Consider the following 12,787-nt stretch of genomic DNA (forward strand, 5'->3'; position numbering starts at 1 on the left):
ACTTGGATGTTTTGATCCATTTTAGAATATTTGAAAGACACTGCTGTTACACGTGCAGTTCAAATGCATTGCTGCTTTTGTCACTGTCAGTCCATGTAAATGATGAACGTTTATTCCAACATACAGCCTGTTATTATCATCAGGGAAAAGGTGACCATTTGAATGGAAATAGCTGCGTTCGCGACGACGTGTGTGCGCTCGCCTATATACTTGATGCAAACACACACGCTCTGCTCACAAGTCTATCTTAATAGGTCCATTTGTAGCAGGACCTGTTCTAGTGCTGTGTCCTTCAGATTGGATTCTATCTCAGCAATCCCCCTGACCTTTAGCACAAAGAGACGACAAGAGAGGACCACACGCGGACACACACGTGTGCACACACAGCCTCAAGTAAGCTTTCCTGTTTCACTTATACAAACACAGACACACACGCGGCTTGTGTACAGGCCTTCCCCCAGGAGTGATGTCACAGCTAACAGCACTAGCTGCCACAGCCAGGGCTTTCATGTTTTATTCCTCTACACAGGCTAATCAAATAAAAGCCAGTCTTTTTAACCATCTTCACTTCATACAGTCTTTGCAAGTCCCTGTCACCGCCACCCCCGGCCGCCCATTCACTTCAATTGCTTTGGCTCACATTTAAAAGAGGACATCCACCCAAACCGGTGTACACCCACATGACTTTTGCTGAAGCGCGGAGGAACGCCACCGTGTTGGCGAGCTCGACTTTGACTGTGACATTCTTTTTTGGTGTTTTCTCTTTTTCTCCCTGTCTGTGAAGTCTGTATCCAGGAACAAATGTAGCGGCATTTCCTAACAAATGGCAGCTAAATGAGGCCCCTAGGGTGCTGTGCCGCTAACTACCGGCCCCCTTTCTTTCTGAGCCATTATGATTGTCCTAACCGTTCCAAAAACACCTCTCCTGTTCTCGTTCATTTGCATTTGAATTGCAGCTCCAGCTGTACAAAAACAAACATAAATCAAAAAAAAAGAGGGAAAAAAGGGAGAAAAAAAACATTGGCGGATTCTGGCCGAGCAATTAGCGAGTGTCAGTCAATGTGGAGGTAAAAGAAAAAAACCACACGCCCGCACGCACGCACACTAAATTAAAAACATTGTCTCAAACACACGCGGACGCACTGTCACACATGCTCGTACACAGAAGAACGCGAGCTGACATACTGTATGTGCTTTAAATATATATTTTCAAATTTATCATTTAGTTTCGTGCTGAAAACTCATCAAGCTTAAGTGCTCGTCAGCGGTGGCCAATCACAGTGTGGCAGGCCCAGGGTTGCCGTGGCGATATGCGGGGACATTTAGAGGACTCCGATAAACTCTGCCATTTAAAAGGTTATGACAATTAACGCGGCTCTCCGCAAATTACCACTGCCAGACCTTTACCCACGGACGTCTCTCTCTCCCTCTTATCACCTTGCGCCCAGCCTCGCTCGCTCTCTCTCTCTCTCTCCTCCTCCTCTCTATCTCGCCATATGCCCTCCATTTCCGCAGCCTACCCCACCCCTCCCTCCGCCCGCCCCCCCTTCCAGCCAGCAGCACTTTTAATATCCCGTTAATTAACAGAGTTCTTCACTTAATATTCAAATGGTGACCAATTAATGACATTGAACTTTAGGTGCCCCACCCACCCACACACCCACCCACCCACACACCATGCCACGCACACCTTTTCCTGTCACTTCCTATTGAATCTCACACACACACACACACACACACACACACACACACACACACACACAGCTTCACGGCTCTCATTTCCTCCTCTCCTTCCCCTCAACCTCTCCGCCATCACCAAGGTGAGCTCCCATTTCCGTGTGATTGAAAGAGTTTCGTGAGGCAGCTGAGCAAGTATACAGCGAGGGGGTAATAAAGTCAGAGGGGCGGGGGGGCCACAGAAAGGCACCGTGGCCTTTTAATTAACCTGGTGTGATTAAAAGCGGGGGTGGCGGAGGGTGGGGGAAAGGGCCTGCTGCTGTAGCCGGGTGGGGGCAGAGAGGTGACAGACAGGAAATAGGAAATGACAAACTGGAAGTGGGCCCAATCGATGAACCCGTATGTGGGAATTTGACATGTTGACATGTATGCAAATCTAGTGTAATGTGTTACAAAACGGTGCATTAAAGTAATCTGATTCCTTTGCGTTTGTAAGGTTAGTTTTTCTGCTCGAGATGCAGTTTTTACTTTTTCAAATAAATGTTTACACATTTCCTTCGTCCTTATTTTCTCAACCTCGACTCTTTTGTTCTTTGGTCGTTCTGTTGGAGCTTTGCTGCCGTGCTGGGATCTTTGTCCTGTCGATGACCCAGTTTGAGCCAAGCTTTAGTCACACTGATGGCCTCACTTTGGTATACAGAGGAGGTCCTGGTCCACTCAAATCTTCATCCCTCCTGCACCGTGCTGACAGCTGGTGTGAGGTGCTGGGTTTCCTCATCACAGACAAACATCTGCACTCTGGTGTCGTCGTTGTTCCTGCAGTCTTGTGGTTCTTTCAGATAAAACTTGCTTTCTCCAGCAACCCTACCAAACAAGTCACACCTGCTCAGGCTCTAATTGTACTGACATGAACTTTAACCCCGAACACGCTCTTGGGTTTTTGCAGTTTCTCTGAGCGTTGCACAATCTGACCTTGGGGGGAATTTGCTGGAATGTGCACTTCTTCAGTGCAACAAACTGGCAAAACGTCTGCTTTTACAGATGTGCTCACGCTCTCTGATAACGAATTCATCCAGTGCAGCACCTGGATTAGCAGCACCGGGCTGCTACGACTCTCTGAATTCTCATGGAAGCAGTAAAGCTGGACTTGCCTGTTTTGAATGTATTTTGGGAAACACAGAAACACTCTGCAACGCTCAAAATAACCGGTAAAAGAAAGTAAATGCACTGCTTAACACGCAGAATCACTCAGGGAGTTCTTTAGATATAATTTAAATATAGTTTGGTGTCAGAATATAACATCTGCATCCACCTGGCTGTCTCCCAGTTTTCTGTGCTACTTCTGATATTTTACAGATGCATACACGTCTCTCGCAAGGTTTTGCTGTTCACCTTTTCAGAGTTTTGATGAGTGACGCAACGCTGCACAGCAGGCACACACGCAGCAGTTACTATCCAATTCAAGGTAAAGCTGAAGGAAAGTGCGTTAAAAGGGAGACCTGCAAGCCTGGTCGTGTTTTTCTTCTTTGCTCTGACAGCTGACACGGATGGAAAACCGTTGTGCTCAAGTCACTAGAAAGCATCTAACCCAATGAATCAGCTTCCTCCCATGCAGGTCCCTGCAAAGAGGCCGCGTCTCCTCCAATCAGCTGAGAGTTCATCTATACTAAAGCATCCCTCCCCAGGGGCTACTCTCAGGCAGGAAGGGGAAACAGTCAACAGAGAAATTGGAATCAGTTTCACAAAAGAGAGTGGGATGGGTAGTATTTTTTTTCCACTCACTTCCTTTTCCAAAGGCTAGCAGTCAAATCCAGATGACTCCAGCAGTCACCCACAAACTGCTGAATAGAACATGCAGCATAGAGTTTAAACAAGCCTATATTCTGTTGCATGTAATTACTCTGCAAACATCAATTTAACACACTGTTCCTCAGTGAAACATTAAATAGTGTGGCTGATCAGAGCCTGCACCGTGTCCTTACAACGTTATGAGTTTAAGTCTGGCAGTTGGCCAACGTTGCATTTCACCCCCTCCAGTCTATCCTGTCACACTGTGCTGTATACTACCCAATAAAGCAAACACGCCATAAAAAATTATCTCCAAATTCTTGAAATTATAGCGCTCTCGTTTTCGTTTTTATGAGGCAGAGTGTGTAACACGGTAACAAAATATCACTCGCTTAATCTGCCGTGCGTCAAGCGTAATACAGCCATCAAGAGAAAGAAAGGGCACACGTTTCCTCCTTTAAGTGATTTGTCTCACAACGGAGCTGGCGCTAACACTCGGGTTCGCCATATTTATAGGGCGTCTTTAAACTTTACTTCCAGAAAAACGGGCTTTTGAATATTTTTCCACATAGCAGGAGTAATTCTTGTTACAATTAGATTTTTTAAAGAGGATTAATCCCACAGGATTTGGTGGAAATTGACACGCTCATATAGGAACAATCGAGAAGTTCATGTGGTAAAAACAAGGGTCAAATAAAGGACAAACTTCACTGTTACTCATAATCATGGCTTTAAAAATATCTGCCTTTCTCAAACAGCCATTCAAAATCTACCAGCACATGCACTTTTATTTTTTCAAAGCGCACTCCTTCCCTGGTGGAAAATATATATATATTTTTACTTTTTGTATGAGCCTTGATGTCTTCGAAATGCCTTTTTAGCCTTCTTTGCTCCTTGCAATCAGATGAGGTCACAGCAGTGCAATAGACTCAAAGAAAGGCAGCGTTTTCACTTCGATTTGTTACAAAACCAGCTAATAGCGGTCGGTTGCAGAGCAAATTCTGTGTCAAAGGCAGCTGGAATGGTTCCATCAACTGGAGGATGTCCTCTGGCTAGGGTTAATGGGAGTGGAGTGGGGGAAAGGAACTGCGGAGAGTGCCAGAAGAACAAAATAAAGAACTTTTCAGCTTGGATTTCTCAGAGTAATGGGGGGTCAAAAAACAGGGGTCAATACCACAATGACATCCTAATCTGGCGTGCGCTGGCGATGGCGCGTATGCGTGTAATCCGCTCTGTGCGGCTCGCATCATGTCTCATTTCAGCCCAGAATCACAGACAAAGGTCACCATTTGACCTTTTCGCAGCTCCGAATTGCCGCGGCGCACTCGGCTGATTAGTGTACACGCAGACACAGTGTACAAAAGTGACAGGAAGCCACACGCTCGCTCAGAACAGAAAAATGAAAGCGATGCAGCGCTGAGCTGAAGGCACGCAAAACCTATTTGTAATCTTGGCCGAGCTCGCCGCGTACGTTCAATTTTCCAAACGTGTTTACCTCTCGGATCCAAAATCAAAGCCGGCGACCGCCTTTCTTTGTTCTTTAAATTTATTCTGGTGTTTCCTGGTATTTTGTTTCCCTCTCGAAAATCCTCTCTCGCTCAATCGATGACCAATTAACTTTGTCTTAATGCCACCGCGCTTGCTTGGTTTTGTTATGTTTAAAATGTCATGTTTTTTAATGATCAATATTATGAATTTTCAGTAATTACTGCGGCACAAACTGCTGAAATAATGGAAATGTTTGGCCACTTGCACATGTATGCCTGTACATGCTAAAGGCCCACTTTGTTCCTAATAATATGTAAAGTCTGTCTGTAAATGGCTGCAACATAACTGCATCCAAGCCAGGAGCTTATTAGAAGATGGAAAGAATAAATTTAGCCGGGTCTTTAGTGTGACAGACAGGCAGGAACCAGGAGGTGGCGACTCACTAAAGCAACATTAAATGCTGCACCGTTGTTTCAACACGCAGGAAGGGCGCCGTGATTACAGGTAAAGATGGTGGGAAGCTGCCGAAGGTATCGAGGCTTTCATGTAGCCGTAACAAGCTTGTGCGCCTGCCCTTAAAGGAGCACACTTGCATAACAATGAAAAACAGAGGGAGACCAGCTCCCCGGTCAGCGCAGAAGTTGGCATAGCAACCAATACGGGACTTATCAGCACAGGTGAAATGGCTTTGGCCAATGGGAGGACTCGAGCAGAACTACCTGGTATATAAATGTCAGCGTGGGTCAATTGCCGCCGTGTGATCAGCAATGATGAAAACACACCATTACTGTCACCAAATGTCAACGCGGCCATGGATCTCAGCCGCTCCCAGTTAGAGTGACTAACATTTGCTCAGCAGGCTGCACGGTCTGTGTGTGTGAGCATGTTAAGTGAGGAAACAAGAGTAAGAGCGTTTTCAGCGTGAGACAAAAGGCGTGCTGGCTGAAACATTCACTCAGCATGAAAATTACTATATGCTAACACTGATGATTTCCTTTTTTGACAACCTGCTTTTGTGCCAACGATGGCTTTTTGCTCAGCATTCTGTCTCGGTGCGCTCGGTGTTCAAGTCTGCCGAAGAAAGTTTTAATTACGTTTCGGTAAATGACAGTATAACAGCTAACCGCCGCCGCCAAACGGCAGTCAGCCTGCGCAGATACTGAACAACTACTAACGGCCTATCCAGTGCATGTGCTGGATGACGTCTCTTTGCGTGGATGTTCTCTGTAATGAAGGATAACATGCATCATTATAGAGGGAAAGCATCCTGATCCGTGTTGCAGTGTGCAGTGCTCAGTCATGCACTGGCTGCATGCATATCATCACCACATATCTGCAGCTGCACTGTGATGTTACTGGAAATGCTCAATCCATATTAATGCACGCTATTTTATGTACTTTTTTAGTTGCCACTTCAGCCTTTTACCTCACACTGAAGTGCTCTTTTTTTAGGCAATCCTGACTGAATTCAACTAAATGCCTTTATCAGCTACGATCCTGCGGAAGGGCTCGCAGCACCACCGTTTCCATAATCTGACATATCCAGTTCAAACTGATCTTCTTTCCTCCTCTTCAGTCTGTCCTTTCCCGTCCACTTCTTCTGTAATCTCTCCCGTCTTGTCCCGTTTTATTTTCTTTCCTTTGGTCTGTTTTGCTCTCTCTGTAATGATCCAGGGCAACACTGCGAGCCAGAGTCACTCCATGCGGGCTGATAGATAGATCCCTCTGGCTGCAGAGTGGATGGGAAACACATGGGCAGACTTCACTCAAATCTGAAAAAACAACTGCTTGAAGCCAGCTTCCCAGTGGAAATCTTCTACAGAACATCACGCTAAAACTTGGCAGGACGCGTCTCGATCCATATCTGCAGAACAGGCCCTTTGTTGTTCTGAGAATTCGGTTTGCACTGGCAGGCCTGTGCTCATTGAAAATATACAATATGTGTTTATAAGCTATGATTGTCCAATCTCCGAAACACGCATTGCATGCAAATGTCTCTGCACAGTGTGCGTGCTTCGAGAAAACAGTTAAATATTTGAAAACGCAGAGAGTGAGCTCTACCTAAAATATGTCTCATGAATAATGCGAAAGTGTCACAGTACGGCTGTGTGGCAGGCAGGAGAGGACCCAAACGCAAACTCACAGAGACAAAAGGTAAACTCAAAAAACACAGCTTTATTGCTGGCGTGGAGTGGGACACGAAAAACAATACAAAATAAACTAAACTGGAAAAACTAAAGCACAAGGAGCCACAGGGAAAAATCACACAGCTATGATGGAGACTACGACACTGACTCAGAGAAACACAGGGCTTAAATACACAGAGGGATAACGAGGGAATGAGACACAGAAGGAGGGCACAGCTGGGAGAAATCAGGACTGGACGAGACAGAGACGCAAAACTAGAAACACTCACATGAGGCATGGACCTTCAAAGTAAAACAGGAAGTATCACACAGAGACGCGAACTAGACACAGTGGAGACAGCAACTAAGAAACAGAGACAAACCATAAGGCAGAGGTCTAAGAACCAAAATACACAGAGGGAAATACTCAGCTTTGAACACAAGAGACTAGACTAGAGGGAGTAACAAAAGACCAACCATGAGAACATAATGCACAATGCAGGGTGACAGAAAACAAGAAACTCCAACATGCAAAGACACACCATAAACAGAACAGAGGGGGCACAGAGAGACATGAAGGGCAGGGGAGACTTAACATGGGTTGAAACACAAGGGGGAACTAATAAGCAAATCAACATAGGAGGCCTAATGAGCTAAACATACTATAAACATCAAAATGAACTAAAACTCAAAACACTGGGTCCTAAGACCCAGGATCGTGACAGAAAGAGTAATGGGCCTGGACCACACACACACAAACACACACATGCATACACACACACAACTCGGGTTTTCATATCTTGTGGGACATCTAATTGACATAATGCTTTCCCTAATCCTAACCCAACTGTATCTTCAAACATGTGGGGACCAGCATTTTTGGTCCCCACAAAGACATGAATACATGTGCACACACACGGTTTCTCTGTTAAGATGCTTTTTCCAATCTCAGCACAACTCAAACATTAAAAAGATTTGGATGAAACCTTGTGGTATTGATTAATTATGGCTACTATTTATTTTTTCCTCATGTAAACGTGAACGTGTGCACAGCTGTTTCCTGCAGGAAGCACCACTGGTCTCAGTTTAGGGCCCGTGTGCTGGTACCTGTTGCAGTGGCGGCCGAGGCTGCAGGTAGGAGCTCGGGGTTGGTCCTGGAGGAGTCTGATGAGGGGGGCTGAAGTACGGAGGGGTTCCCTGCTGCCCCCCTTGCTGCTGCTGCTGCTGCTGCTGTTGCTGCTGCTGGCTGTACCCAACCATCCCCTGTTGGCCATATGGCACCACCTGCTGAAACAACCAACCACATGACAGTTAGAAGGGAGGTATTAAGGTCAGGACTGAGAGCAAGACTTTCACTTTAAATTAAAAGCAATGCAGAGAGGGTGCCAGGTGCAATTAGTAGGATATCAAAGCAGGTGGCAGGTAACATACTGCAGTAGTCAATCATACATTTGCCAAAAGCAAAAGCATCCCACACAAACTGTCCCTTATCTTTTTTTCCAATTCATGTGATTGTCCCTCAGCGAGAGGCTCTTAATTTAGCTCCGAGCAGGCTGACACGCGCCTCCCAGCAGCGCTCTGCCTAATGAACTCACGCTGCAGAAAACACTAACTTTATGTCCTCTGCCTTGCCAAAGCATCCTGCTCTCTACATTAACTCCGACTCGGACAGCTCGCAGATGGGATGAAGTGCGCCGGATATTACTGTAGTCCCCGTCCCAGGCCGTGACCTTAATGAGGGCCACGCGGATGAGCCACAGCGTTCCAGAGCAAGAGCGGTTAAAAAACTAACTCAGGAGGGCGAAGCCATGCCAAGTGCCAATGCTGCATTACATGGTGGTTATGAGAGAGAATGTGAACAGGGGATGCATGTAACAAGCTGGCACAAATACAAATCTAGCCTTAATCCCTTCTTGTCATTTGTTATGACTGCAGACAGCGCCAGGTGCTCCTCGCTCCTCTGCGGATTTCCTATGGAGGCTGGGGTTTTCTCATCACGTGCACACACGCATGCACATAAACACACATTATTAAACAACATTTACGACCACGGGTGAAGCAATATGACAGCACGTTTCATGTCATATTTCTTCCCCATTATGTCATGTGGCTTATTTTTATTCCGCCAGGAGCTCTGCCGCAAACTCATTAAACGCGCACACAGGCTGTAATTTGGGGCGCGAGCGAAGCCGTGCGCCCCGAGTCCTAAAGTTTAAAATGTCCCTTTAAATCTCCTGTGGCAGGCTTGGCAAAGTAAAACTCAAACTCACAGTGATTTATAGAGGATGGCGTTAGAGGGGACTCCACCGTGACGTAACCGCCGCACTGCTGCCTCGTCAGATTAAAAGCAAGGCTGGAGTTTTACTGTGACTCTCGTGAGCGAGGAAACCCACTCGTAAAACTGATGGCTGGTGCAAAAATATTAAAATCTGATCTGGCTGCAGAGGAACAGTTGAGATTATTACATTTCAAACACTTTTGAAGAGTACCTTCCTTTGAGTGGGTCGTAAAAAAAGAAATATTCTCGCCGCACCGGCAGAAGCTTTTTGACTCTCTGAATGGAGATGATTGGACAATGTGGAATACCATTCACTTCAGTGGAAATTTGATTAGGAAGGACAGGTTTCTGCGCACGAGTGTGTGTGAGTGTGTCATTAGGCCGATGAGACAGACAGACAGGGTGAGATCAGTCTAGCTGGCAGAGAGGTTAATAGCATGGCCCCGCTCATGCCAACAGCACCACTGGATTCATTACTGCAAGCCGGGGAAACACACACACACACACACACACACACACACACACACACACACACACACACACAGTATCTGATTCCAACATACTCAAGTGAATGCACAGTCGTCTGTTCGCAGGGATTTGCTAAAGTAAGAAATACAAACAAACTCTCTCCCTCTGTCTGTCACACACGCCATTAGCTGTGGATCAAAGCCACTCCGACTTAGCAGAAGCAACTCTATCCCGCGATCAGTGATGACAGGCCGCCGTAACACTGTGGGTCTCGACTGGAATGCTGCTGTTCCGGGATTGGTCAGGATCGGGTCGCCATGGAGATCGAGACCAGACAACCACGGGTGGGTTTCTTTCCTCCTCAGACAAATACGATGACAGGCAGGCCGACGGATACGGACAGACAGTGACAGATAGACGGAGGAGCAGACAGACGTGGGCAGCGTGACAGACAAATCACAGAAAAACAGGTCCAACAGAGAGAGCGTGTTTCAGTTCGCACCTCCAGAAAAGATCCTCTTAGTGCTACAAATACCCTCCTTACAAAGGATGGAAAGCTAAGGAGCAGATAATAAACTACACCGGATTCGGTCTGGTCTTTGAATTTGGATATAAAAATGCAGTTTGGACCCATCAGTGTCACAACTGCTAACTCTCTTTGTTTTCTATTAGAAGGAAGCTGCTGTAAGGGTGTAAATACACTTACAGTTTGAGTCCTGTGAGGCTTTACGAGGTGCATTCCTTTTTATCTGAGGCTACCCGGCTGATTACAGCACTAACAGTGGCTGCATATCATTTAGAGGCCTTGTATTGTGCTCACAGAGACCCTTACATGGATCAAAACCACTGTTAATGTAATTAGTGCTATTACAGCTTCTCCTGCTAGGACTGGTCAAAATGTGTGCTGTGAACAAACTGATTAAATAACTGCACATTTTATTTTTTAAAGCGATGGTTCATTTTTAGTGTGGCTCTTATTGTACTGCTGAGTACTTGGATAGCCCACTGTCCTCCACTGCACTGATTATGAAGTGTGGACACGGATGATGTCGTGGAAAAGTGTGGGATCACCTGTGTGGTGCTCTCAGGTAGGAATCAGGTTCATAAAAACACGAGAATGCACAAGAATTGATATGAATGCATATTCATTCTTTTCATTTATATGTAAATGAACGATGTTTAATAATGTGATAGATAGTTATATATGTGCTCAGGTCAGCTGTATGGTGTCCCTGCGATCCTGATCAGAACAATCAAACGTACATTCATGTGTGAGAAATGATACCAATCGATTCATAGATGAAACAAATCGACACAAGTGGCAGATTTTACAGGTTTGAACAATGTTGGAAATATTTGGGACAGTGTGACAGTTATTAAGGCAGCCTTCGTAAGCACGTCGCTAACATCAATACTAACACAAATGTTTTTCAGATACGTATCATGTGGTTCACAGAAACACACACTCTGTCCACAGCGAGCCACTTGGACAGTCTGTAGAGGAATTAAGACTGAATTAGACTCCACAAGAAGTGCTTCATTCAACATCATCATCATCGTATCACAAGCATTAGCAAAGCGAGCAGTGGACTTTCATTGACAGGAAGTGTAAGAGGCTTTAATTGCTGTGAATGGATGGATGGCTGTGGCTGAGTTTCTTCATCCTCTTTCATCACCGAATGCAGAATATGTGCTACTTTCAACAACACCGCTCTCCCAGCTGATCGCCCATTAACCAGCAGCACTGCCGTCTGCATGGGCCGCTCCTACATCAGCCCACTGTTTAAATGTACAGCCAAGGAGTTTATAGCGCCATCAATTCAATTTTATTTTATTTATACAGCGCCAAATCACAACAACAGTCACCTGAAGGTGCTTTATACTGTAAAGTAGACCCTACAATAAAAACACAGAGAAAAACCCAACAGTCACATGACCCCCTATGAACAAGCACTTTGGTGACAGTGGGAAGGAAAAACTCCCTCTTAACAGGAAGAAACCTCCGGCAGAACCAGGCTGAGGGAGGGGCGGGGCCATCTGCTGTGATTGGTTGGGGTGAGAAGGAAGATGGGATAAAGACAAAATAACAAGTATTATTCAGTGCAGAGAGGTCTACTAATACATACTGAATGAAGAAGAAACACCCAGTGCATCATGGGAATCCCCGGCAGCCTACATCTATTGCAGCATAACTAAGGGAGGATTCAGGGTCACCTGGTCCAGCCCTAACTATATGCTTTAGCAAAAAGGAAAGTTTGAAGCCTAATCTTAAAAGTAGAGATAGTGTCTGTCTCCCGAATCCAAACTGGAAGCTGGTTCCACAGAAGAGGGGCCTGAAAACTGAAGGCTCTGCCTCCCATTCTACTTTTAAATACTCTAGGAACAACAAGTAGGCCTGCAGAGCGAGAGCGAAGTGCTCTAATAGGGTGATGTGGTACTACAAGGTCATTAAGATAAGATGGGGCCATCAAAGGTGGTTATTCTGAAAAACAGATTTTCTGTAGTTAAATGAACATTTGAGAATAGCTGCTGCCAAAAACACAAGCAGGTACACAGACAGTCGGGGAAGGCAGCAGAAGAGCCAAACGAGAAGGAGGCAGAAATGCCGACAGTCAGTCAAATGAGTACACAGAGGCAGCAGGCTGACTGGAGGTCTAACAAGTAGCAACCTGTCACTGTGGCTTTGGGAGGGAAGAGAGAGTCATTCAAATGCAGCTTCTGTTTGATTGCTGGGCTCGACTGTATGAATGTACTGTACCTGCTGAGTACACACCAGCTGTCTGAAACCTGATTCTCTTTGACTGAGAATATGCTCGGTGATAAACAGACTCGCTGTGCTGCCGGTTACAACAATAAAAATAACTGCTGGAAGTAGAAAATAAGACCATTTTCTGCCTTTTCCCTCCACTCAGGTGTGTGGAAGCCGACAAAATAACAGTGTGCTTTATCCAGAGTCTTGGCA

At 45.7% G+C, this 12,787-nt stretch overlaps 1 protein-coding gene across 7 annotated transcripts in view; it reads right to left on the reverse strand.

Moving 5' to 3' along the window:
• LOC147306597 (AT-rich interactive domain-containing protein 1B-like) overlaps positions 1 to 12,787 on the reverse strand; it is a 190,671-nt gene that overhangs the window by 108,299 nt on the left and 69,585 nt on the right. For 6 of the 7 annotated variants that reach the window (XM_086275348.1, XM_086275345.1, XM_086275342.1 and 3 more), the window contains one exon: positions 8,187 to 8,366. In XM_086275348.1, coding sequence (XP_086131474.1) covers positions 8,187 to 8,366 — 180 coding nt within the window. The remainder of the gene's footprint in view (positions 1 to 8,186; positions 8,367 to 12,787) is intronic. The other variant, XM_086275344.1, reaches the window with a different exon arrangement.

This window comes from Aulonocara sp. 'chitande type north' Nkhata Bay, linkage group LG19 (genome assembly GCF_057382095.1).
Source record: "Aulonocara sp. 'chitande type north' Nkhata Bay isolate Kocher_YH1m ecotype deep benthic linkage group LG19, A_spYH_male_GT1.1, whole genome shotgun sequence".
Taxonomy (NCBI): domain Eukaryota; kingdom Metazoa; phylum Chordata; class Actinopteri; order Cichliformes; family Cichlidae; genus Aulonocara; species Aulonocara sp. 'chitande type north' Nkhata Bay.